General features: G+C 44.3%; 1 protein-coding gene across 2 annotated transcripts in view; it reads left to right on the top strand.

The window, feature by feature from the left end:
* LOC109913868 (E3 ubiquitin-protein ligase TRIM39-like) overlaps positions 1-15256 on the top strand; it is a 19977-nt gene extending 4721 nt beyond the window's left edge. For both annotated transcript variants that reach the window (XM_020513430.2, XM_020513429.2), the window contains 4 exons: positions 3686-3916; positions 7179-7201; positions 9056-9171; positions 12593-15256. In XM_020513430.2, coding sequence (XP_020369019.2) covers positions 3686-3916; positions 7179-7201; positions 9056-9171; positions 12593-13110 — 888 coding nt within the window. In that variant the 3' untranslated portion in view covers positions 13111-15256. The remainder of the gene's footprint in view (positions 1-3685; positions 3917-7178; positions 7202-9055; positions 9172-12592) is intronic.
* The last annotated feature ends 11521 nt before the right edge of the window (positions 15257-26777 follow it).

Below are 26777 nucleotides of genomic sequence, written 5' to 3' on the forward strand. Positions count from 1 at the left end.
TGCTCCAGTGTAGAGACCATATCTTTTTAATTTTTTGCATTTTTGATTCTTTATGCCCTATTTTCTGTAAGCTGTGGATTTTGACAAACAAGTCAGAGATTTTATAAGTTGTCAGCCAGTTTTTCTGTGCCACCTGCAAGCAAGTTAAAGTAACCAGAGAAAGCAAATAGAGAACAACAACCCCTGACGAGCAAAACGGATCATTTCAGTGTAGCCTAGCGACTGCAGCCATTCCAATTCTTTCCCTCCAGCCATTACACCAATGTTTTGGTTATTGTGTCTGTCTATGTTTAGGTGTATGGATAAGGTGAATAAGGTGGGGCATTTCAAGTCTGGGAGCATATTTTTAAAGTGAGAGGGCAAAGATTTAAAAAAGACATGAGGGGCAATTTTTTGACATCAAGGATGGTTTGTGTGTGTCCTTCCTAAGGAAGTGATGGATGTGAGTACGATTGCAACATGTAAAAGACATTTGGATCAGTACATAAATAAGAAATGTTTGGAGGGATATGGGCCAGGAGCAGGCAGGTGGGATGAGTTTAGTTTGGGACTATGTTCGGCATGAACTGGTTGGACCGAAGCGTCTGTTTACTTGGTGTGTGCTGTGCGTGTGCGCGTGCGTTCATAGAGTTTTATGTTGACAGTGTGACAGTTCATCAATGTTTATCTGTAGTTAGAATCTATAGATTTCCAGCATGCTACCCCAGTGAGGTGTTAACACCAGCTGAGACGTGAGATGTAACAAGAATCTTGTACAAGTTCAGCATCACCTCCTTGCTCTTGTACGTGATGCCCTTATTAATAATGTCCAATACACAGTATGCTTCACTAACTGCTGTCTACATTTCCTGCTACCTTTCGTGAATTATGTACGTGTACACAGCTCCCTCAGCTCCTTTTACAATAGTGCTTTCTATTTTCTGCTGTCACGGTGCATTCCTTGTATCAAAATATATCACCTCAACTTTCTTCACACTGAACTTTATTTCCCACCTATCGCCCACTCTGCTGACATTTTACGTGCTGTTGAAATTCCACCCTGTCCCCACTGTTTCCAGTGCTTCCAATTTTCATATCATCCACAAATTTGAAATTGTTCCCGTTCACCAAGATAAAGATCATTAATATAAGAGAGGACGCAATGGCCTGGTGGTATTATCGCTGGACTGTTAATCCAGAGCCCCAGGGTTTGTTCTGGGGACCTGGTTCAACTCCCGCCAATATGAATTCAATAAATATCTGGAATTAAGAGTCTAATGATGACCATGAATCCATTGCCAATTGTCGGAAAAACCTATATGGTTCACTAATGTCCTTTAGGGAAGGAAACTGCCATCGTTATCTGGTCTAGCCTACATGTGACTCCAGACCTACCGCAATGTGGTTGACTCATAACTGTCCTCTGGCCAATTAGGGATGGGCAATAAATGCTGGCCTAGCCGGCGATACCTTCATCCTGTGAATAAATTTTTAAAAAGTCAGGAGAAGCAAGTGTCCCAAAACCAATCTCCAGGGAACTCCACTATGAAACTCCTCCAATCTGAGAAACCTCCATTGACAATTACTGTCTGTTATCTATTACTCAACCAATTTTGTACCCATCTTGCTACTGACCCATGAGCTATAACTTCTTTCACAAGTCTGTTGAGTGGCACTGTACTGAACACCCTCTCGAAGCCAAGTCCTTGAATATTTTTAAGGTAATTGTAGACAGATTCTTGATAAACAAGGATCTTAAAGGTTATTGGGGGTCTATAGGAATGTGGAGGAATCGGATTGACATGACATTATTGAATGGTGGAGCAGGTTCAATATGTATATCTTTCTGTCACTAGTGTGTCCACTTCTCAACTCTTTTTCTGGAAGAATGTTGTTGGGAATGCATATTTATGGACTAAATGAAAAACTGGAAGATGTGAAATTGGTTGGACACTTTGTGGATTAAAAAAGTGTTTTTAACAGGGAGGGAAATGAGGTCAACAGTTTAATGTGGGCTGTGATCCAGTCGCTTAATTGAAGAAAGTCAAATGACTTTGGAAATTAGCCAAGTAAAGCCATTAGGGGGATAAGAGATAGGGTTATTGCCATTATTGCTGGAAAACCAGGCTTTGGAAGAGACAATGATACCTTGTGCTGATTGTTGCGTTGCAATGCTTTCTGGGCATCGTCTGGCTTTCACCAATCTAGAGAGTCATCAAGGGGAAAACCTCTAGGACTGGAGTAAAGCTGCAAATCTCTCTCTCAGTTGAAGTATTTGGGAACCTGATAAAGTTTTCACATCTCAGAATTTTGACTGTCTTGTAAACCCTGAGATACTGAACTGTGACCACATCCAAAGACTTGGTTCCAACTTGATTTCTAAAATCTTTCCTTGGCTTATGACTGTTAATGGTTTGATTTCATCAACAAGAAACCCAGTGGATCATTCGAATTTATCAAAATCAATCCTTTGTTTTCAGACCATTATTCAATAAGGGTGTTTTTTTTTTCTTCTGACCTTTGTTGAAAATAAACTTCATCGTCTTTTCTTTATTGGTGTGTGCGTGTGAGTGTGTGTGTCTGTCTGTGTGACCGTGAGAGGTTGTAGACTTGCTCACCCAGCCAGTTGGGTTTGGTTGCAAACGTTTTGTCACCCTGCTAGGTAACATCGTCAGTGCGCCTCCGGTAAAGCATTGGTGTTCTGTCCCGCTTGTTATTTATATGCCTCGGTTTCCTGGGATGGTTGGCATCACTTTCAGTTCTGTTTTTCAGTGGTTTGTATATCGGGTCCAGTTCAATGTGTTTGTTGATGGAGTTCCGGTTGGGATGCCAGGCCTCCAGGAATTCCCTGGCATGTCCCTGATTGGTTTGTGCTATTATTGATGTGTTGTCCCAGTTGAATTTGTGCCCTTCTTTGTCCATGTATATTGAGTCCAGTGAGAATTGGTCCTGTCTCTTGGCGGCTAGTTGGTGTTTGTGTATTCTTGTTGTCAGTTTTCTTCCAGTTTGTAAGGTTTTTCACAGTGCTTTAAACACAAAGAGCACGCACATGTGAAACATAGGGGAGCACACAGACCACCAATTACATACTCCCCTGGTACTCGATGCTTTCGCTCCCACACAGAGTAAATTGGGGGAAGATTCCAAAATAAGCAGCCAGCCTATATTTTACTGTGCACAGTGTTGTTGCGTTTAATAACTGCACTTGGAAAATAAATCAATTTCCCTTCCCTGTCTTCCCTCAGTGCTCTGCAGATATCCGTGTTAAGTGCCCAGTCCTAACTGAGCACAAACCTGGCTTAAAAACATTGTCATTGCATCATATTCCCACATGTCTACCCCTTGCTTGAAGCTCACTGAACGTATCCATCATGTGCAAAGACAAGCGCGCATCATCATCATATCTTTACATTCCTCATGGTTCCAATAAATGTCGCAAAAAAGGTTCTTCAATTTCCCTAATTTCCCTGCTCAACAGAGTGGTCAGAATGTGAAACTTGCCACCACAAGGAGTGGTGGAGCTGAGCAGTACACGTGCATTTAAGGGGAAGCTGGTTAAGCACGTGATGGAGAAAGATATAAAATATGTTAAGTTGGATATGTTCATAAATAAGGGGGCGAAACCTGCCTCAGTGTGGCAAATCCTGTGTAGTTGAAGACACCTAATACTATTTGATCATGATGGGAGACTGTTTATCTTCCCCAGAAATACGTTGAAGATCTCCGGGAGAATATCATCTCAGAGTTTGCGGAATTGAAGCAGTTTATCAGGAGCGAAGAGGCAGCCCTGATAGCAAGACTTGAAGAAAAGCAGAAGGTGGTGTCACGAGAAATAGAGGATAATATGATAAAGATTTCAACGGACTTGGCCTCTATTAATCAAACAATAAGCAAAGTAGAAAGCTTGCTGGCTTTGCAAGAGGCTGAACTGCTGCAGGTATTCATCTCCCTGTATTGTAAATAAGACAAAGAACTGTAGATGTTGGAGGTCTGATACAAAGACAGAACTTGCTGGAGAAACTCAGCAGATCTGCAGGATCTGTGGAGAGGAAGCAGAGTTAAAGTTTCGAGAATTGTAACTGGTTCTGATGAGGAGATCACTGGGCTCAAAACATTAACTCTGTTTCTCTTTCCACATGTAGTTCCAGGCCTACATTGTAAATAACCTGCTAATCGCACCTCTCAAGTGCTTTGTTCTAACAAACAAACTGCACGATCTGATAATTATACCCGCTGTTAACCTGATTCCAGCCAAACTCACTGGTTGGTGCTCTTACCTCTGACTCAGAGATTCGTGAGTTCAAGTTCCACATCAGAGAATTGAGTCTGCAATCTTGTTTGATGCTTCACTGAAAGTCCTTGAGGGGCATTACCTTTCAAATGAACTACATTCATAGAGTCATACAGCACGAAACAGACCCTTCAGTCCAACCAGTCCATGCTGAACATAATCCCAAACTAAACTAGTCCCACCTGCCAGCTCCTGGCCCATATCCTTCCAAACCTTTCCTGTTCATGTACTTATCCAAGTGTCTTAATCGTTGTAACTGGGGAGAGAATGCCCGCTTGGGGGAGGTGCCTGGGGGTGGGGACAGGGTCAGAGGCTCCCTGTTGCTGGGTGGGTGGGAAAGGTTTTTTAGAGCGGGAATGATAGAGAAGGGCAAAAGAAAGTCGGTGATGGGGTGGAAGACATGAGAGATCAAATTGCATGAGGGTGGGTGGGACAGGGCCAGAAGGGGTGATAATGGGAGGATGGGGGGAGAATAGGGTGTTATAGCCCCTGATTTTTGGATGGGTGTGGAGGTTTGGAATGGAGGATGTGCCCCAGTGGTTGGGTGGTGTGCTGCAGACAGTTCTTACCACCCCCCCTCAAATCCAACATGTCCTCATTCCACACCCCCTCCATTACCCCGGTTTGCTCACATCCCCCCTTTGCCGAACCCCGGTTCTATATTGTGACTCTTCTCTGAGCATGTGACGTCAACAAAATTCCATGTGATATAGCGGGTCTAGAATCGAGAGCAGGCATGTTTCAGGATTAGCCCGCAGTGGCAGATGTCAGCAGACACTACCACTAGGATTGTTCAAAGGAGGTGCGAATGGCAAAATGGTAAGTCGGCAACCCGAAACAAAGACAATGGGAAGATGAGAAATGGGAGAAGGGTTTTGAGAAACATATCAACCATGACCGAATGGTGGAACAGACTCGATGGGCTGAATGGGCTAATTCTGCTCCTCTATCTGATGATGATGAAACTGTTGACCTCAAAGTTGAGTCCGGAAAGCTGGAAAGGACTTCCTGGAATGATGAGATCCTCGAGTTTGCATCTAACTTCATTGGGACACTGAGGGAGGCTGAGGACTGAGAGCGGGAGCAAGATCGAGAATTAAAATGTCGGGTGACTGGAAGCCTGGGTTCAGTCTTGTGGAGTGAACGGAGGTGTTGAGTTCGGAATTCCAGCGCGTGCAGTAATTTACTTTCACTTGGATAGAATAGAACAGCTATTTATGGTCCCCATATCTTTACAAAATAAAAAGGGAACGGTTTTATAAGTTGCCGTAACGCGGCACCTACATTAACGACAGAAGTCTTAAGTAAGAAGGAAAAGGAAGTCAAAGTTCATCGTGGTTCATTTAACAGCTCCTAGGTTCAGGATGCTGGAAAACCGGGCCGAATTGCCACGCAGGGCTGGGCCAAGACAGCCCTGCCATGCCGAGATTAGACCTCAATGCCAAACTGCTGGAATACCCAGAAGCCGCCGAAGAAGACCTCCATGATGAGGGGGAGCAAGGTGTCCAAACTGGGACAAGAATGCCACTCCGGTCTGAGACCGCCCCTCCTGGACAAGACCGTCCCCACCAAGCCCGTACCGCCATTCCAGGCCATTGGAAGCCACTGTGTCGCTTGGCCTGGGAGAAGGCGTCTTCCACCCAAGTCGTTAAAAGAAGTTTCGGTCCCATAATAAATGGAAACGTTAAACCAAAAGGATAGCAAAAAGAAATAGACCAGCTCCCGAGGTGAGGAACCCGTAAGTTGTGCTGCTACTCTGCCGCCATCTCGAACAGTAAAGAATATTACTCAAGGAGCCATGTTGCCAAAGGTTTTGCCCCCCACCCCTTGCATTGACAGATCAGGACAAACACAAGGCTGCCTAAGTTGAAACAATTACACCTTGCTAACCAATCCCCACCCTTTTCTCCTGCAGTGAAAAATTACTGTGATTGTTGGAAATTCGGTATTCTTGTATCTGTCCCTGATAAGCTCGAGAGGAAAAGCTTCAGCAACGCTTTCTCCTTTTTTAGGCGATTTTATTTTCCAGTGATTTAGGCTGAGGGTTAAACCAGACATTGGAGAAATTCTCTCCTGCTCATAATGCTGCCAGGGGATCCGCCTAAACTTTCTGTTCAAAGCAATGGAGTTCAATTCAAGCCCATGGCAAACTGACTCAGAGGACAAAGTGCTATCCACTGGGCCATGGCTGACATCTCGGAGGGTATATAAACACAGAGGCGTAAGGTACTTTGGGAGCAATAGTATATCAGAGCAGCCAGCCTTTGTATACCTCTGTGCCATCTATTGCATAAGCTGTTTTGCAAACACAAATATTGCACAAAGTCAAAATAACTCCCAATGGGACTTGAGGTTAGCTGTTCATTAGCAATCCATTAATATCTACAGATGTTTCAGAACAAAGAGAGCAGATTAGACTAATTACTGAAAATTAGTTCCTGACAAGTCACAATTTATATGGAGGGAGAAAATGATGTAATGTTTCACACTGATGCGTTGACACCAGAAATCATTTACTTCTGGTGACAGATCTAAAATGTTAATTCTGATTCTGTCCAAAGATGCTGCCAGACCTGCTGAGCATTTTCAGTTTTTTTTAATTCAAATCTCCAGCTGGTACATGATTTTAATTCTGCACATCCTTGTCTGTGTGTGCGCGCGCACGCACCTGCATGTGTATGTGCTTTTTTGTGAGTGTTTGTGCATATTTATTTGTGTGTCTGTTTTTGTGTATTTGTTTACCTGAGTGTGTGTGCATTTGTTTGTGGGTATGAGTGCATGTTTTTTTTTTTTGTTTGTGCATGTATTTGTTTGTGTGAGTGTATGTTTGTGTGAGTGCCTGTTTCTGTTTACACTCATCTCCCCTGTGAAAGTTTTTTTCTAATATGAGCTTCTGTTTTCATTCTAGGATATGAGGTCCAATGTCAAATGGTATGAAATGTTTTGCTGTATCCCTAACTAATGCATGCACCTCAATGTATCACCCCTTTCTATCTCTAAGACCTCCTCCAACCCTACCACTGCCTCAGATCTTTGTGCTGTTCTAATTCTGGACCCATGCACAATCCATCAGTCCCCTGGGCGCCTAGACACTAATCTTTCAAATTTGCAACAAAACTGCTTCTCAGTCAACCTTTCTTCCACCTTTTAAGATGCTCTGTAAAATCATCATCTTTGACCAAGTTCAGTATCCCCCTGATTAAACATCTTTGGTGGCTTAACGTCAGGTTTTTCTTCATAACCTTAAGTTCTGTTCACGCATCTTCACTGTAGGGATGGTGTATAGTGGTAATGTCATTGGGTTAGTACTGGTAAGGCCAATGCTCTGAGGGAATATTGGTTCAGATCTCATCATAGGAGCATGCAGAGTTTAAATTCAGTTAATCAATGTGGAATTGAAAGGTAGTCTCAGTGATTTGGCCATAACACTACCGTCAAATGTTGTTTAAAAACCTATCTGGTTCACGAAAAGGAAGGGAAATCTGCCATCCTTACCTGGTCTGGCCTCCATGTGACTCCAGACCCACAGAAAAGTTCAACAACATCCTGATTTTAAAAATGCTTAGCCACATATTTCCTTCCATGGCCTCACCCCTCCTGGTTTCTGTAACTACTTCCAGCTCTGGGAACTAGCGCTAGCGTCTGTCCAACCCCTATACCCTGTTTGCACCATTGACAGCTCTACTTTCAGATGCTGAAATTTCCATTCGAAACCCCTCCATCTCGGCTTCCTCCTCAAAGTGCTGCCTATAACCTATGATTCTTTGGTCACTTGATATAATGTTTCCTCATGTGGATGGCTGTCAAATGTGGGATAATCACTGTAGTGGAACGCCGCGTGAAATTAAGGTGCTGCGTAAATGCAAGTTGTTGTTGCTCCAGCAGTTTGGAATGGGTGAGTAGGACAGGCTGTGAATTCACGTGTGCGGTCCCTGTGGCGGCTAGGCTGATGGTGTGGAGCATAGGGGAGGGTCACCCCTTTTGTGGGGGGCATCCAGTAACAATTCTGCAATAAAGTGGCAGGAGGTGGACTCTTTCAGCCCCACTGTGATGTGACGCTGAAGGCTTGCTCTGCGCTCCGAGGGAGCCCAGACACTGAGATGATGCTCCAGACGTTGCCTCGGGAATTCAAGAGCCGGTTTGGGATTTGATTTCCGAGAATGATTGAATCCCTACTGTGTGGAAGCAGGCCATTCAGCCTATACTGACCCTCCAGAGAGCATCCCACCCAGACCTAACCCCCTACCCTATCTATCCCTGTAATGCTGCATTTTCCACAGTCAATCCACCTAACCTGCACACCTTTGGACTGCAGGAGAAAACTGGAGTACCTGGAAGAAACCCAAGCAAACATGGGGAGAATGTGCAAACACCACACAAACAGGGTGGGATTGAACCCGGGTCCCTGGTGCTGTAAGGTAGCAGTGCTAACCACTGAGCCACGGTATTACTGGTATCACATCCAAAGTGACGGCTGGCCTTTTACCTCTTACTTTTACCAATATGTGGCTTCTCACCTGCTCACCAAAAAGTCTTCCTGAATATTGTGCTTTTGAGTGCCGTGAGGATTGGCAAATGCTTTAAATGCAAAAGGGGAGCACACGGGCCACCAATTACATACTCCCCTGCTACTCTATGCTTTCACTTCCGCACAGAGTAAAACTGGGGAAGATTCCAAAATAAGCAGCCAGCCTGCACTTTACTGTACACAGTTTGAAATGCACAGTGTTGATGCGTTTAATAACTGCACTTGGAAAATTAATTAATTTCCGATTTTTTGCTCAGGTCCAGAGTCGAATATCAAGGTCCCAAAATGCTTTCTGTTTCTCTGGCCCTGGGAGAGTTCAGTGGGCCTCTGCAATATAGAGTATGGAGACGGATGCTGAAGGAAATAAAGACAGGTAACATTGGATCTTCCTCCTGTTGTTGGAGGTGAGGGAGGTGGGAAAGCACAGATTCAGGTTACACAAATGACCGTTAGTAATAATACTGTAGCCAAGGTACCTGGTATCATTTTAAACAAATTGACTGGCTGGTTATCACATGGAAACCGAGCTTTAATTGTTAATTGTTCAAAGTTCAATGCTTAATGTTTAACATCAATTGGGTGGAGAGTGAGTTCAAAACAGCATTTTGTTCACATGTGTCTCCCAGCTCTGTTTTCTCTCAAATTCAGAAGGTCAAGGGGTGATCTGATCGAAATCTTCAAGATATTAACACGGAAAGACAGGATAGATAAAGATAAACTACTTCCACCAGTTACAGATTTCAGAACTGGGGACACAGTCTGAGAGTTGGGGCCAGACCATTCAGGAGAGATCACAAAGGGTGATCGATGTTTTGAATTCTGTTCCTCAAACTGGATTGGTTTTGAGTTTTAAATCTGAGAGAGATAAATTTTTGTTAAACGAAGGCGTCAAGGGTGTTAGGCCACAGGCTCGAGGGGCTGAATGGCCTAGACCTGTTCCTAACCTATGGCTTAGGTTAAAATCGGACCCTAACGTTTCCGGGTAGGGACAGCAGATCTTATTCTTGAAAGGAAATTCGTGAATCCATCAGAGTTTCTTTTTAAATGACAGCTGACAGCTTCAAAAACACTTTGACTAGAAAGACAAATCTTTACCCGTTGATTTCATTTGCAACATGGCAATCAAATTTTCAAAACTGGGGTCATGATCTCGTAGAATCTCTACAATGTGGAAGCAGGCCACTCAGCCTATACCAGCCCTCTGAAGAGCATCCCACCCAGACCCAACTGCATCCCTGTAGCCCTGCATTTCCATGGATAACCCACCTAGCCAGCATACTACGGGCAGTTTAGCACAGCCAATCCACCCTAACCTGCACATCTTTGGACTGTGGGAGGAAACCCATGCAGAACATGCGAATTCCACATAAGACAGTTGCCTGAGAATGGAATCGAACCCAGGTCCTTGGCACTGTGAGGCAGCAGTGCTAGCCACTGAGCTACCTCTGTTTTCAAATTCTTATAATTCATTCCAAATATTGGCACTCTTCTGTTTGTATTCCCGGACGTCATTGTCCAACAGTGAAATAATAAGCAGCACTGGCTATGAAAACCTATTGGTCATCAGTCCAGATACAAACTCTGTACATGACTCAGATCTGTGAAGATTTTAATTCAATCTTTTCAAAATAGGCAGAAATTTCAAACACAGCCAAATATGGGTCACTCAGAATAGGAATTGGAGGTGGAAGGTGTAGCTGACTGCATTGGATTCCTGCAGTTGTGACAGATTTAAGATCCCATGGGACAACTGTGAGGGAGACGGTTATTTATGTGTTTGTTGGGAGCTCATCAAACACAAACAATGATATAGAAAACAAGAGCAGGAATAGGTCATGCAGCCCATCCAGCCTGCTGTGCTGTTCAGTACAATCCAAGGCTAATCATCCAACTCGGTCCCCTGTTCCTGCCTTCTCCTCCATTTAGCCCCAAGGACTATATCCAACTCCTTCTTAATCATATGCTTTGGCTTCATGCTTTGGCAGTGAATTCCACAGGCTCAACACTCTCTGGGTGAAGACATTTCTCCTCATCTCAGTCCTCAATGGCCTACCCTTGTCCTTAGACTGTGGCTCCCTGGTCATCGGGAACATCCTTCTAACATTGACCATCAGTAGTCCTGTTAAAACTTTAAAGATTTGTCAGCTGTAAGTAATTTGTCCCAACTAAACAAGTTGAAAAGAAGTAATTAATTCACTGGGAGTAATTTGAGATCCCCCAAGAATATAAAAGGTTCTACATAATGAACGATGTTGCTTTATATTCTGAAACATTTTAAGAGTTGTTTATTCAGTGAAATTAGAATGCTGTAATAATACCCCATTCAGTGGCATATGAGGGCAGGAAGTTTATTTTGATGGTGCGTTTTTGGATCATGGACACACTGACAAACCTGGTATTTATTGTCCAACACTATACAGTTGAGTATGGCTAGTCTACATCAGAATGTAACAAAAACACAGAGAATTGCTGGAGAAACTCAACAGGTCTGGCAGCATCTGTGGAGAGAACGACAGAGTTAATGTTTTGGGTCCAGTACAACTTCTTCAGAACTGAAAGAAAGTCACATACATTACTGAGGGTCTGGAGTCACATATAAGCCAGACTGGGTAAGGATGGCAGGCTTCCTTCCTTAAAGACCATTAGTCAACCGGATCGGCTTTTCTGACAATCTCCAGAGTCACTTGTGCCAATGACAGATCTTTATTTCCAACTTCCTTCAATCCCTGAAAAAAAAATGACTTCACATTTTTCAAACTGTCCCAGTGGGATTTGAAATCACCTCCTGTGGGATTATTATGTAAAAGTGATTGCATGTTGTGCACCACGCTCAACTTGCCTTCCTGTCAAAAGCTGGTGGTGACTGAGACGTTGTGGGTAACGGGCAAACAATTTGTTGTTGTTGATTGTGCTGCCTGGGACACAGCGACGCGAGAATTTGGGACCAGGGCTTTGCTCTGCTGTCAAATTACAGCACTGGAATAATCCAGTTGTCAGACTCAATCGAGAGGGATGTGACTTGGACCTTGCTTGCAAATCCTTCTGTGCCCACAGGCCAGGAATGAAGGGTTGGGGGTGATGTTGGCATGGGTGGGCACACAAACCAGCCCGTTATAACCCCATCACCATCTCCTAGTGATATATAGGTCTGTCAATTTCCATGCCTACCACTAGAGGGGATACAGCGGAGGTTCACCAGGATGTGGGACAGAGAAATTTTAGTTTACAACTGAGCTATGAGGAGACACTAGACAGGCTTGGATTATTTTCTCTAGGGCAGAGAAGGCTGATGGGGGGGGGAACATGACTGAGGTGTATAAGATGTTGAGGGTTATGGACAAGGTGAATAGAGTGCAGATGTTCCCCTGGGTTGGGTGGTGGGTCAGTCAGGAGGGGACACGGTTTTAGGGTAAGGGGCAGGAGATTCAGATGAGGATTTGGGAATAAACCTTTCTTACTCAATGGGTGTTGGGAAGTGGAGGCCGGAAACCTCTCAACCTTTTTCAAAAAAAAAATATTTGGACGGGCCCTTCAAACAAAAATCATAATATTCAAGGATGTGTGACAAGTGCAGGAAGTTGTGATTAGCGCGCTTTTAAACGGGGGTTTATGTCAGCACAGACGCGATGGGCCGAAGGGCCTTTTCCGCGCTGTGTGGGCTGAAGGGAAGGAGGTGGGCTGGGGTTGTAACAGGATGCTGGGCTGGTGCCGCTGCTCGGGTGGTTTTGCACCCCCCCCCCCCCCACTCGCCACTGCGTTTCGGTCTGTACTTCTCAAACTGTGCCCCGCTTCAGTTCCAGTGCCGCTGGTCATCGATCCCAAGACGGCACATCCCCACCTCAGCCTGTCGGCCGATTGCCGGCGACTGCACGCTGCCAGCGGGAAGCAACAGGCCAGGCGCCCGTGCAGGTTCGGCCGCTGCCTCTGCGCCCTGGGCTCGGAGGGATTCACCTCGGGGACCGTCTACTGGGAGGTGAAGGTGAGGACCAACTGGGAGTGGGTGATCGGGGTGGCCCCGCAAGCTATCGTCGGGCTGAAGGGCCGCGGGCCCGAGGGTCGCGTCTGGGCCCTGAGGAGATCAGGCGAGGAATACTCGGCCCTGACCTCGCCTCACACCCTCCTGCGCCTCAGTGTCAAGCCCCAGAGGATCGGCGTGTATCTGGATTACCAGGCAGGACAGCTATCCTTCTACAACGCTGACGACATGTCTCACCTTTACACTTTCACTGACACCTTCAGTGAGGAACTCTATCCTTATTTCTACACTGGCTGCAAAATGGACCCGCTGAAGCTGGTGAGCTTGCGTTTTTAAAGAATGGGAGGAGCCAGCTCCATTTTTACACTTTACATAGAAACAGGAGACAGCCATTCAGCACATCAGAATCATAGAGTTGTACAGCACGGAAACAGACCCTTCGGTCCAACTCGTGCATGTTCACAGGACATTCTAAATTAACCCCATTTGCCAGCATTTGGCCCATATGCCTCTTACCCTTGCTATTCATATACCCATCCAGATCCCTTTTAAATGTTTTAATTGTATCAGCTTCCTCTGGCAGCTCATACCATACATGCACCACCCTCTGCATGAAAAAGTTGCCCCTTGGGTTCTTTTGATATCTTTCACCTTAAACATATGCCCTGTAGTTTTGAACTGGGTGAGCCTATTCATCCTTTCCATGGCCCTCATGATTTTATAAACCTTTATAAGGTCATCCCTGAGCCTCCGACGCTCCAGGGAAAATAGCCCCAGCCTATATTCAGCCTCTCCCTATAGCTCAAAACCTCCAGACCTGGCAACATCCTTGAAAGGGTGCAGAAAATATTTACAAGTTTTGCTGTCCACTACAGCACCCATTTTGATGTCATCTGCAAATTTACTAACCATACCCTGTCCATCATTCAATCAGATCGAGAACCGATCTGTATCTTAACTCCTGTTTACGTGCTCGGGTCCCTATCCGCTGATGTATTACCTGACAAACAAAAATTATCAGAGGTAACAAGGTGTAGAGCTGGATGAACACAGCAGGCCAAGCAGCATCAGAGGAGCAGGAAGGCTGACGTTTTGGGCCTAGACCCTTCGTCAGAAAAAAAAAACAAAAAATATCTATCAGTTTTGACATTTTCAATGCCCCGCCCCAACCCTCCATTGTGCCAAGGAATGCTCGCTGACAGCACTCCTGTTTCAGTCTTCAGGTTCTTCTCCCCTTGTTCAGGACCTACCCCACCCCCACCCCCCCATCAAAGTTCCCGACCCAGGGAACTATTTCTCCTCTTCTATTCTGTGAAATCCTTTTGATGTTTGTAACATCAGGTTAGTTGACTGGGGAACTGAGTAGCATAACGTAACCCTCTAAAGCCCAACAGGTGTCAAAATGTGGAAATGTTCCTTTGGGTGATGCTCATCTGAGTTTAGCATTCGGTTGTGTTAACAACGGAAGTGTTGATGAAATGTAACGTTATCCTGATCATTTGTGATATTCTAACTCAACCTAGAATCCAATTCTCCTGCCCCCCCAACCCCCGACTTTGCTTTCTCACCATTGCCTTGTCCTTGAAGTAACAGCTTATCAAGGGCCAAAAAAAAAATTTCATTCACCACCACTAGGAGGAGTTAAAGCAAATTATATAGATCCATCTCAGGGCAAGCAAGATGGTGAGTGAGAATAGAGGCTTTGTTAAGGGTTTTTGTACCACAGTGGTAGTGTCTTTGCCTCTGGGCTGGAAGGCCTGGTTTCAAGGACCACTTGTGCCAGAGGCGTATCTCAAACTAACTGTTTCAAAACATCTTGAAGGATTTACCGATCAGGCAAAAGTGGTGGTGGGAAGCAGTTCACACAGACTAGGAACACCAATAAAGATTTGTTCATAAGTTTTCAATTACTATTATTAGGAGAACAACATCATCACATTTACTCTAACCCTTTTCCAAATTATATTTGTGCTGCAAATCCAATCATTACTTTACAAGTAGCAGCACATTTTCTGAATTTCATTGCATGAGTTGAAATTGTCTTGTTACATTTTGATTTGCGGATTATTTACAATTGTATTTCTTCGCCAATGTACGAATTAGAGAGATCGAGAACTGATAATAAGCCTTTGATATTGGACCTGTTCATTGCACAATAATATGGCACTTTTGCCTGGGTTCAAGTCCCAACTGTTCCAGAGATGTACAATAAAACCTCTGAACAGGTTGATTAGAAATATGTAGACTGCTTTAAAATTACATTGAATCATTTCCTGCATATTTTTTGTTTGCACTTTTATGTTCCATCTAATAATAAGCAATGATCAGATTAATTTATATGTGATTGAATTAGTATATGCATGTATAATAGAGTGGTGATGTTGTGAGCCCTCATGATTTTGAAACATTTCAGCATGGATATTGATGTTAGAAATTGTAATTATCATATTATTTAAAGTAAAGAACTTTACAGCTTTGCAAATGTATCTGTTCACGATGACTGGTAACCTTTGTTGGTGTGGTGTTGTCTTTAATGTTTCAACACAACACACGAGCACGCAAAGAAGAAGGAAAAGACAAAACAATAAGTTACAATGACAAATTATTAGAAAGATATTTGCATTAATTCAAATGATTTAATGTCAGTAAAGTCTGTGTACAGTATGGTTTAGCACCACCTTTTCCAGATGACTGGAGGATGAGCAATAAATGCTGGCCCAGCCAGCAATCTGTCATATCCCAAAAACAAATGAAATGAAACTTGTACTTCCTGCAAAATGAATATCATTTTCAGTTGGTTTACCTATTCTGACCCTTAGCAACGTTTTGCTTTTACCTGCACCACTTATACTCTCTTGGCGCTGAATCAATCGAAAATTGTGGAAGGGGGTAAAGACAGCGTTCCCCCTGAACTCCCCCCGTACCTGAGGGATGTGAGCTGGGATAAAATTCCACACCCAAATCCCGCTCGCTTCCCAGGGAATGTGAGGGAGTATCAGGTCAGCACCAATGCTGAATGTCAACTGCTTAGCTGAACCAGACTAGAGGAACGCGCTCACAGATCTTCCTTCTTCACGGACCTTCTGATTGTCCGGCCTGACTTTTATGGGAATCTGGGACAAATGAGCATGTTCTCTATTGAACGTCAGGGAATTTTACAGTGGGAAAGGGGAGATATTCCTAAAGAGATATACCATCTTTGGGGATTGGGGTGGTGACTAAAGGATCAGCATTGAATAAGGGGGCATAAAATTAGAGAACAGTGGATTGGTGAAGCTCCTTTCTCGTTGCAGTCACTGACCCATCCCCACTTGATCTGTTCCCTACTGAGCTTGAATTACCCACTCCCCACTGGCCCTTGTCTGGATCCATTGCCAATCAATCCATCACTTCTCTGTTTGCACCAATGATGAGTTCAGAAGAACTGCCTTTATCTTTCTTAAAATTCATTTATTCTCTGGATGAGGGCAGCAATGGCTGGGCCAGCGCTTATTGCCCAGAGGGCAGTTTAAGAGTCACCCACATTGCTGTGGGTCTGGAGTCACATGTAGGCCAAACCAGGTAAGGACAACAGCTTCCTTCCCTAAAGGGCATTTGTGAACCAGATGGGTTTTTTTCCCCTGACAATCAGGAATTGGCTTCATGGTCATCATTAGATTTTAATTCCAGATTTTCTTACTCATTAAATTCAAATTCCACCATCTACCATGGCCCAGCCAGCAATGTCCACATCCCATAAATGAATAAAATAAAACCTCATCCCGACCCATAAATCCTGCCTAACAGGTTGCGTTAAAACTGCCTCTTCATCCGTATAATCCTTTTAACTTGCCATGAGGTAAGTTCAGTTCATGACCTCTGATCACCTAGTCCGTTATCATGACCACGACATAATCTCACCCAGTGTTCACGCCTAACTAGCCCCTGGCTATTTATAAAGGCCTGAGCTCATTGCAGTGTGCTTCCCTGCTGGTGAAATTTGAAGCCTTTGAAGGGTCGTTGCTGCTATATTGTAGGGCATCGTGGCATGCTCAACTGTGATGAAGTTTCCACCTCCTGTTACCAAACCTGTCCCTGCATCAATTGTCTTCCAATTGTCTTCGCTGTTATATTCAGGGTGCTAACATGACATGTTGGAATGACTGCCCATTACAGGATTCATGTGGGAAATCTGCCACCCCCTGTCAATTGCAGTCATGTCAGCAGCGCCTATAATCCATCTCCCTGTGTACTGGACTCAGATACAGCTTAACATCCAGCCTTAACGTAGCGTTGGAAACCAATGAGCCACCATGTCAGTGCTGCCTCTTTGCGAGAGGCACTCAGGCTAAGTCCCAATCCCACAGCGTTTCCCCGTGCGTCCTGTAAATGTTCATCCTCGGGGAAATTGTTAAAATCAAAAGCTAAGGTTGAATCTGCCTCCTCCACAACCTGAAGCCATACATTCCAGACCACTCGCTGCGTGGAAAAGGTTTTCCTCACGTCACTCAGCGATAGTAAAAACTGCCGATGCTGGAGTCAGAGATAACACAGTGTGGGGCTGGAGGAACATAGCAAGCCAGGCAGCATCAGAGGAGCAGGAAAGTTGGAGTTTCGGGTCGGGACCCTTCTTCATATCTCTTTTTTTTTTGCCAGTCACCTTAAATCTACGTTCTCTGACCCCTTCCGACAATGGGATCAATTTCCCCTGATCTACTCTGTCGGGAACCTTCACGATTTTGAATGCCTGGATTGGAATTTCTCTCAACTTTCTTTTCCTGAGTAGAGCAGCTACAGTTCCTCCAATCGGGTGATGTAGACGATCTTCATCCCTGGGAGGATTCTCGTAAATTCTTCCTGCAGCATCTCTGATCCTTTCAGATCCCTAGTCAAGTGAAACGAAATCCAGTATTCACTTTGTTCCAGGAAAACATTGCAGGAATCGTGGGATTCTCCACAGGAAAATGAAGAAATATGGATCATAAAGAATGAAGACACTGCAAATCTGAAGATGCTGAAGGTGAGATCGTGGAGTATCGAATAATGCTCTGATATTGTTATCAGAGGCAAGCTGCCCCAAAACCATCAACCAGTTCTAAAGGCAACATGGACACCCTCTTTTTTTTAAATCATTCGTGGGTGGGACTTAGAACTAACTGCAAGATTACAAATGGTGGCCGAGTTTAATGTTGCAGTTCTACATTTCACCTCGGGAACTGTAGGTGATAGACATACCAAAGCCCATCTTGCCTGCTGCAAATCAACCCATCAACCAGCCCATGCCTCCCACTGTCCTCACCTTTCCGGGAGGAGCCTGCCCACAGCTAAACTGATCGAGTCAATTCCCTGGTTTTAGCACCTTCCTATCTCAAAGTCACCTATGTCCTCAGGCAAATCACTTTGTTGATCCTGCTGGAGCCTCACAATCTGCTCTGTGACTCCAATTCTATCAAATCTCAGCTGCTTTGGAAGTCTCACAACTTACTTCCTCATGTCCTTCCAAACCTAATGCCTGACCTCTCAGCTCAAAGTGTCTCAGTGGTTAACATGGCTGCCTCACAGCGCCAGGGACCTGGGTTCAATTCCGCCCTCGGGTAACTGACTGTCTGTGTGGAGTTTGCACATTCTCCCAGTGTCTGTGTGGGTTTCCTCTGGGTGCTCCAGTTCCCTCTCACAGTCCAAAGATGTGCAGGTTAGGTGGGTTGGCCATGCTAAATTGCCCATGGTGTCTGGGAATGTTTAGGTTAGGTGGATTAGCCATGGAAAATGTGGTAATATGGGCCTGCTGGGATGCTCTTTGGAAGATCAGTGTAGACTTGATGGGCTGAATGGCCTGTTTCTGGACTGTAGGGACCCTATGAACTCTATCCTTTCAGACAGTGACAGTGTCTTTGCTTGAGCAGCCTATGTTGCTGCACCATTACCTTCAGTTGCCGAGATCCCATGCTCCTTAAATCTCTCCATTGCTCCTCCTGAAACTTAGTATTTGATCTGGCCTTTGGTCAGCTATCCAGATAGCGTGGCGTTAAATAGTTTTTGGGAACATTCCTCTTATGCACACACTAAAAGCACTATTGTAACTGAAGTCATCCATTAACTTCATTTTTGTTTGTTATCTTTTATTTTCAAATCCCTCCATGGTCTCACCCCTCCCTAGCTCTGTAAGATCCCTCAGTTCACCCAGTCCCCACAACCCATTGAGATAGCATATTGAAAATATATTGTAGTTACTACTGGAAAGGATAGATCTCAATTTAGTAATTAAAACAATCTCACTCTTTCCCATTCTACGGCTGTATTTAACTGAATGGAGATTTTTGGCTGCTGGAATAAAAAAGACATTCTTTTGAAAGTATCCACTGTCATAGTTGCATGTTAACTGAACTAACAGAGAACCAACATAAACAATGAAATGTACAAGGATCGAAAGCTGCACTCCTGCAATTTTTCCCAGAAATGTTAGGGAACTAAGTACAGAACTGAAGGAAATCAGTGTTAGTAACAAACTAGTACTGGGGAAATTAATGGGGTTAAAGGCTGATAATCTGCCTCCCAGAATACTAAAGGGAGTGGCCCTGGAAATAATGGATGTGTTGGTGGTCTACTGCCGAAACTTTATAGACTATGGAGCAGTTCCTACAGATTGAAGGATGGCAAATGTAACCCCACTATTTAAAAAAGGAGGAAGAGAAAAAACACAGAATCTCACCCCATCCCTGTAACCCTACATTTCCCTTGGCCTATCCACCTAACCTGCATACCTTTGGACTGTGGGAGAAAACTGGAGCACCCATAGGGACCCACACAGATAAGGGGAGAATGTGCAAACTCCATGCAGCCAGTCACCCAAGGGTGGAACCAAACCTGGGTTCCTGGTGCTGTGAGGCAGCAGTGCTAATGGCTAAGCCACTATGCTGCCCTTCTCTGAGGTGAATTGACAACTCTCTCTGATCTTGTTCAGATTTGAATCTGAGATTGTTGGTTTGTCACAATCTATTCTCTTTCTACATCAGTGCATATCTGTGAGTCTTCTATTGGTCTTGGATCTTCTTCATCATCAGGGTAGTAAACCAAGTCTGCATGGGTTTACTCATCAGGGATCTTAAGGCTTTTGGGTTATTTGGGTTTTGTTCCTTCTTATGATTCCTTGAGACCCTTACAACCAAACATGGCACTGGTAGAGTTGTTTTGGTGTCAGGCCATATTGTCTTGCCTGGCTGAAGAATTGCAAACTCTCTTGCTCAATGGCAATGATTAAAGTTCCAGTATAGATTTTCTTCTAGTTCTCCTCGCGCCTTCTTACCATGTTGTGGTCTTCTTCAGTTTTATGTTTTAGTTTCTTTAAAAGTGATCGCAGCTGTATTTGCTGTTATTTCCCATATACAATTCTGCTGGAGGCAATCCATTTTGCAAAGGGGATGATCTGTAGTTTTAGCTAATACTACATTAAGATTATCTTTCTTCTTTCATATAGTTCTTGCATATATCTTGGACAGTTCTTATTCTCCTTTAAGCTTATATGAGAGAACCTAATCTCATAAATTCTCTCAAATTTTTGTTTGCAAACTGCATTTCCTGATATTACTACATCCAGAATTCCATGGTTTGCACACATATGCTCTGTGATTTTATTGCTGTCTCAGCAATAATTCTGAGGAGCAGTTTATCTCAATCTATTGCGAGTAATAGTCACTGAAGACAATGAGCATCTCTTTGAACTCATGTAAACCCATTCCTACCTGTTCCCAAGGTCTTGAAAGAAACGTTGCTTAAAGCAAAGTTTCTTGTATTTTGCTCTTCATTGTTGATAGTAGCTACCTAACAGTTCGATATCAGTGCGTCAACAGAATGAGAAATACCTGGCCAATACACTTTTGGGCTCTTGCTGAACATTTTGATATCTCCAAATTATCTTGGTGGAGTTTTTCTAAAATGTCCATTCTAAGACTTTCTGGTATTACCAGCCTTTCATTAAAGACTAGCAATTCATCAAATTTTCAAAATCATGAGGCATGATAGGCAGGAACCGTTCTCACTCATAAAATAATCAAGGACAAGACTGCGCAGTTTTAAAGTGGTTTGCAAAGGAAGCAAATGTGATGTAAGAAAAAGCTTTTTTTTTTACATACTGCGAGTAGTTAGTATCTAGAAAGCACTGCCTGGAGTGTAGCGGAGGAAGGTTCGATTGAGTCACTCAATGGGATGTTGGATAAAAACAATGAGCAGGGTTATGGCAAAGGGCAGGAGATTAGCCCTGAATTAAAATGCTCAGAGATAGCAAGAACTGCAGATGCTGGAGTCAATATGGTGTGGAGCTAGAGGAACACAGCAGCTCAGGCAGCATCAGAGGGGCAGGAAACTTGGCGTTTCGGGTTTTGAAGAGTGGAAACTCGAAACGTCGACTTTCCTGCTTCTCTGATGCTGCCTGACCTGCCGTGTTCCTCCAGCTCCACACTAAAATGCTCAGAGGGCCAGTCCAGGCAGAATGGGCTGAACGACCTCCTTTTGCACCACAACATTCGGTGATTCTGATCATCTTTAACCCCGTGTATAATTTCTAATGGCTCTGAAGAATGTATTGAGTTATTTATGTGGTTCTCTGTCCACCACTTGCTGTCTGGCTTTTCACATTGGCTCTCTTGAGTTTTAATTGTAGCAATTAAAATCTGTCACAGCCATAGTGTCTGTTAAGATACACTCGCTCCTGTATCAAGTTTAAATCCGTTACAATGTTTTTTCTATCTTTAAATTTAATAGCCTTTATTTTCTTAATGGACTTCCAACATTTTCAGTTGCTATTTGCCTACTTCTTGCCTTCAGTACACTGTCCACTTTTACTTTCTTGCAGTATTGCTTTTAAATGACATCAAAATCGAATGTTTTACCCCAATTTAAGCATTGAGCTCCCCATGTTGGGCGATGATCACGTACTGTGTTCTCACCACATCACTGATACGTTAAGATACACTGACATATTGGTGCATTTTCTCACTGTTGGCGAGCTTTCTCATAAGATGTGCTGTGTGCCTACCTACTGCCAGGTCAGACTTGATTCACACAGAGCTGTGGGTTCACCTCAAAATACTGCCCAATCTGCTTTCCGATCTCATAAACTGCACTGCCTCAGGAATACCAAGTCCTCTCCAGCTTTCTACAACTCCAACAAAGCCTCATCTATTGCCCCGATGCTTTTAACAATTACATATTAATTTTTCCCTCAAAGATCCATGAAATAACTCCACAGAAGCAGGCGGTGGATGGCACACTGATGTTTCAGAAACTTGAGTCTGAAACTGGAAGAGGAACATTATGTGAGAACCTGTTTTGGGTTATTATGTATTACTTGTGGCGTGAGCACTTTGAAGCTAAGACATCATCTCCTACGACTCTGCCTTTGACTGTGGAATTTACAAATTTTGGGATTTTCCTGGACTGTGAGGGAGGACAGGTGCCATTTTTCCAATGTCAGTAACATGTCTCACTGGCACTTTCACCAAGAAACCTGTCCTCTAGTGATCGGCAGCTCCAGTAAGAAACCACTCAAACTGATCACCGCAAAAAATGTAAAATTGCTGAAAACCTCACGATGTCCAAAGCACTTTGTGGTCAATTAAGTACTTCCGGAGTGCCTTGGCTGTTCGTTTTTTTTTTTCAAATTTGTGCAACCAAATTATGCAAAGAAAGATCTCACAAACAGCAACACAGCAATAACCAGATCATGTTCTGTTTTCTTGAAGTGTGTGACTTTGGTTGAGGGGATAAATATTGTCTAGCGCTTTGGGAAAAGTTCTCATGATGGGAATGTGGCAAGACGTAAGTTTGAATGAGATGCCAGTTCTCTCTGCAGTCAGTGGGGACTCAGTGATTCCGCTGTGTTTTACAGAGCAGGATCCTTGCAATATAATTCTAGGATTCACGTGGTGGAATTCGGTGAGGGAGAGGTCCACATCATGCTTATTCGGTACAACATAAATTCCAAGATATGAAAATCTTCTCAGGGCTGGTAAGGACAGAGTGTGCATCAGGTGTGGGGTTTTCCAGTTGAAATATTTGTTAGTATATTTACACTTTCAGAAAACGTTTGACAAAGCCCCACATAAGAGATTAATGTGCAAGATTAAAGCACATGGGATTGGGGGAAATGTATTGAGATGGATAGGAAACTGGTTGGCAGAGGGGAAACAAAGAGTAGTTTTCAAGAGTTTTCAAATTAGCAGGCAGTAACTATTGGGGTGCCATAGGGATCAGTGCTGGAACCCCAGCTATTCACAATATATATTAGTGATTTGAATGAGGGAACAAAATGTAACATTTCCAAGTTTGCAGATGATACCAAATTGGGTAGGAGGATGAACTGTGATGAGGATGCAGAGATCTATCAGCATGATCTTGACATGTTGGCTGAATGGGCCAATGAATGGCAGCTGCAGTATAATTTGAATAAATGTGAGGTTATTCACTTTGGAAGCAAAAACAAGGAGGCAGATTACTACCTGAATGGCTATAAATTAGGAGAGGAGACTGTGCAGCGGGACCTAGGTATCTTTGTGCACCAATGGCTGAAGGTAAGCATGCAAGTGCAGCAGGCGATAAAGAAGGTAAATGGTATGTTGGCCTTCATTGCGAGAGGTTTCAAGTACAGGAGCTGTGTTGTTGCAGTTATACAGGGCCTTGGTGAGACCACTCCTGGAATACTGTGTGCAGTTTTGGTCTCCTTTTCTGAGGAAGGATGCTCTTGCTCTCGAGGGAGTGCAGCAAAGGTTTACCAGGCTGATTCTGGGGATGGCGGGTCTGATGTATGAGGAGAGGCTGACTAGGTTGGGATTGTTTTTGCTAGGATTCAGACGAATGAGGGGGGAATCTCATAGAGACTTATAAAATTCTAACAGGACTGGACAGGGTAGATGCAGGGAAGATGTTCCCAATGGTGGGTGTGTCCAGAATGAGAGGTCACAGTCTGAGGATTCAGGGTAGACCATTTAGGACGGAGATGAGTCATTTCTTCACCCAAAGAATGGTGAGCCTGTGGAATTCTTTACCACAGGAAGTAGCTGATGTCAAAACATTGAATGTATTCAAGATGTAACTAGATATAGCATTTGGAGCAAATGGGATCAAAGGTTATGGGAAGAAAGCAGGATTAGGCTGTTGAGTTGGACGATCAGCCATGACTGTGAAGAATGGTGGAGCAGGCTCAAAGGGCTGAATGGCCTCCTCCTGCTCCTATTTTTCTAAGAATTAGGGTGTCGCTCGCCAGGCAGCATTTATTGCCCATCCGTAATTGCCCAGAAGGCAGTTAAGAGTCAACCGCATTGCTGTGGGTTTGGAGTCACATCTAGGCCAGACCAGGTGAGGATGGCACTTTCCTTCCCTAAAGGACATTAGTGAACCAAATGGGTTTTTCCCAACAATGGATTCATGGTCATCATTAGATTCTTAATGCCAGATATTTATTGGGTTCAAATGCCACCATCTGCTATGGTGGGATTCGAACCCGGGTCCCCGGAATATTATCCGGGTCTCTGGATTAACAGGCCATCGCCTCCAACCAGTTATTATCATAACTAGAGCAGTTATTATCAGTGATGTTCAAGAGATCAGAGTTCAGTGAGTGCAGATTTCTCAGAGGGTTATGGGGCTGGAGGAGATGACAGAGAGAGAGAGAGAGAGAGGGAGGGAGACAATAGAGGTGTTTCCTCATGAATTCACTACTTGAATTCCCGGTAGCTGTCTTATATTGATAGCTTTAAATTTTGCAGTCATGTTATTTTTCATAACTGAAGGCCAAAAATATGGAGGGACAGGAAGTTTGCTTCAGCAATGGTCAGACTCCATTAGAGCTCTGGGTACAATTCTAGACAGCACACCTTCGAAAAGAGAGAGTACATTGGCCGTAAGCCTGAGGTTATGCACGGAGTCTACAAGCATTTAATTGGTATTCCTTGCAGCAGGGAGAGTGTAAGGTCAATCGAGGAGTCAATGGAAGGAATTTCTGCGGCTGGATAGAAGAGGTTGTTTTTTGCTGGAGGTGGGGTAAGATGGCAGGGGGGTGTCTAAGACAAGGACTAATTACCCCAGGCCAAGCCATTAGGAGAGAAGGGTGGTAGAAGTGCGGAACTATCTGACCAACAAAAGGCAAGACCAAAGAATACCTTTATATATGAGGCTCTCATTTCTCAACCCAAAGTAATAAGGGATATGGAGCCAAGGCATTCCTCTCTGTGTTACATGAGGTTCCCACAATACCGGTGAATCAGTCTTTCTATCAACCATCGTGTTTGGGTTTGGCAGTGATTTTGCAGCTGCCAGTTTCCCTCCACTGTAAACCCGTAACGTCGATATTCCCTGTCCTCTGACGCTGCCTGACCTGTGTTCCCTCCACCTCCACACTGAGTATCGACTCTGGCTCCAGCATCTGCAGTTCTTGCTGTCCCCGACTGACTGAAGGTCCTTCCAAGCTGGCACAGTGGAGGAAGGAGGGATTGGAAAGTCATTAGATCGCAGGCTGCCATCCTCCAAGGGGCAGCACCTCCCATCAGGTGAGCATTTGGCTGTAGCCATTCCTGAGTGCTGGTTGAGATTCATTCTCAGCTTTCAGTTAACCATTTCCCAATGCAGACCTCAGAGATAGTCGGAACCGCCGATGCTGGAGTCTGAGATAACACGGTGTGGAGCTGGAGGTACACAGCAGGCCAGGCAGCATCAGAGGAGCAGGAAAGTTGACGTTTCAGGTCTGGACCCTTCTTCAGGAGTAAAGACCCTTCTTCAGAAACAAAGACCCAAAATGTCAGCTTTCCTGCTCTTCTGATGCTGCCTGGCCTGCTGTGTTCCTCCAGCTCCACACCTTGTTGTCCCATTGCAGACCTGTTATCTGCGGCGAGTGACATTGTGACATTTTTGCAATTAGCTGGTTTGCCTCCCCTTCCCACCTAGTTTTCGGTGAGCCATTTTGCCTTTAAGTGTCAGGGCAATGCATGCATTTTATATGTTTTTATTGCATTTCCATTTTGTCAGTGATGCTTCCACCACTTTGTTCAATCCGAACAGCTCGCCTCTTGAAGTACAGGAGCTGGAAGGGTTTCTGAGAGCTGAAAATTGACATAGTGAGCCCTGTCCTTCCGTAAATCTCCGAGATTGTTTTGCAATTTGACGGGTTTAACATGATTGCGTGAGGCAACAGCAACAATAAATGGTTTAATTGCAGAAACTAACTTTTGTACGGAATAAAATATCCTTGTGGCTGCATCCACCAATACCCTTTGATGCCTTTAGAGAGAGGTAGGAGGCAGAAAACTTCATCTCCCATTCCATTTAGCCCCCTCCCTCTTTCCTTTCTCGGCCTACAATCGTGAAATCCCTACCGTGTATGAGCAGGCCATTCAGCCCACACCAACCCCACCCCTACCCCTGCATTCCCCATGGCTAATCCACCTAGCCTGCACATTTTTGAACTGTGTGAGGAAACCACAGGCACTTAGAGGAAGAGGAAGCCCATGCAGATACGGGGAGAATGCACAAGCATCACACAGACAGTCACCCAGGGCTGGGAATCGAGCCTGGGTCCCTGGCACTGTGCTAACCACTGAGCCACCATATTACTCTTAGTGGGCTTTGCATGTAAATGAATCAGTTGGGAAACACCGATGATTTACTGGTGGTGGTTAATAGATGAGAAATACCATTGGTGATTTGGTGATAGGGAAAAAGGACCAGATTTGTATAAGAGCACTTCTGGATTAAAATGAAAAGGAAAATAAATATCTTTGTGTTGTGGGGAGGGAGTGCTTGGTGGTGGTGGTGGGTGGAAAGTGAGGGCTGGCTTCCTGGAATCTCTGTAATGTGGTGTGATGAACCTATAAAATGTGGTGGACCCGTGCCCTCACACTCAGCGTTGAATAGTCATTTGAGACAAGAGCCAACAAGCAGAAGTTATGTTGTTTACAGGCATCTGGTTTCACATTGCGCAAGTTTACAGCAAATATGTATGTAGACGAGTGTAGGATGGGAAGACATGAACTGGAGCA

The sequence above is a fragment of the Rhincodon typus genome, chromosome 35, assembly GCF_021869965.1.
Source record: "Rhincodon typus isolate 14 chromosome 35, sRhiTyp1.1, whole genome shotgun sequence".
NCBI classification, from domain to species: domain Eukaryota; kingdom Metazoa; phylum Chordata; class Chondrichthyes; order Orectolobiformes; family Rhincodontidae; genus Rhincodon; species Rhincodon typus.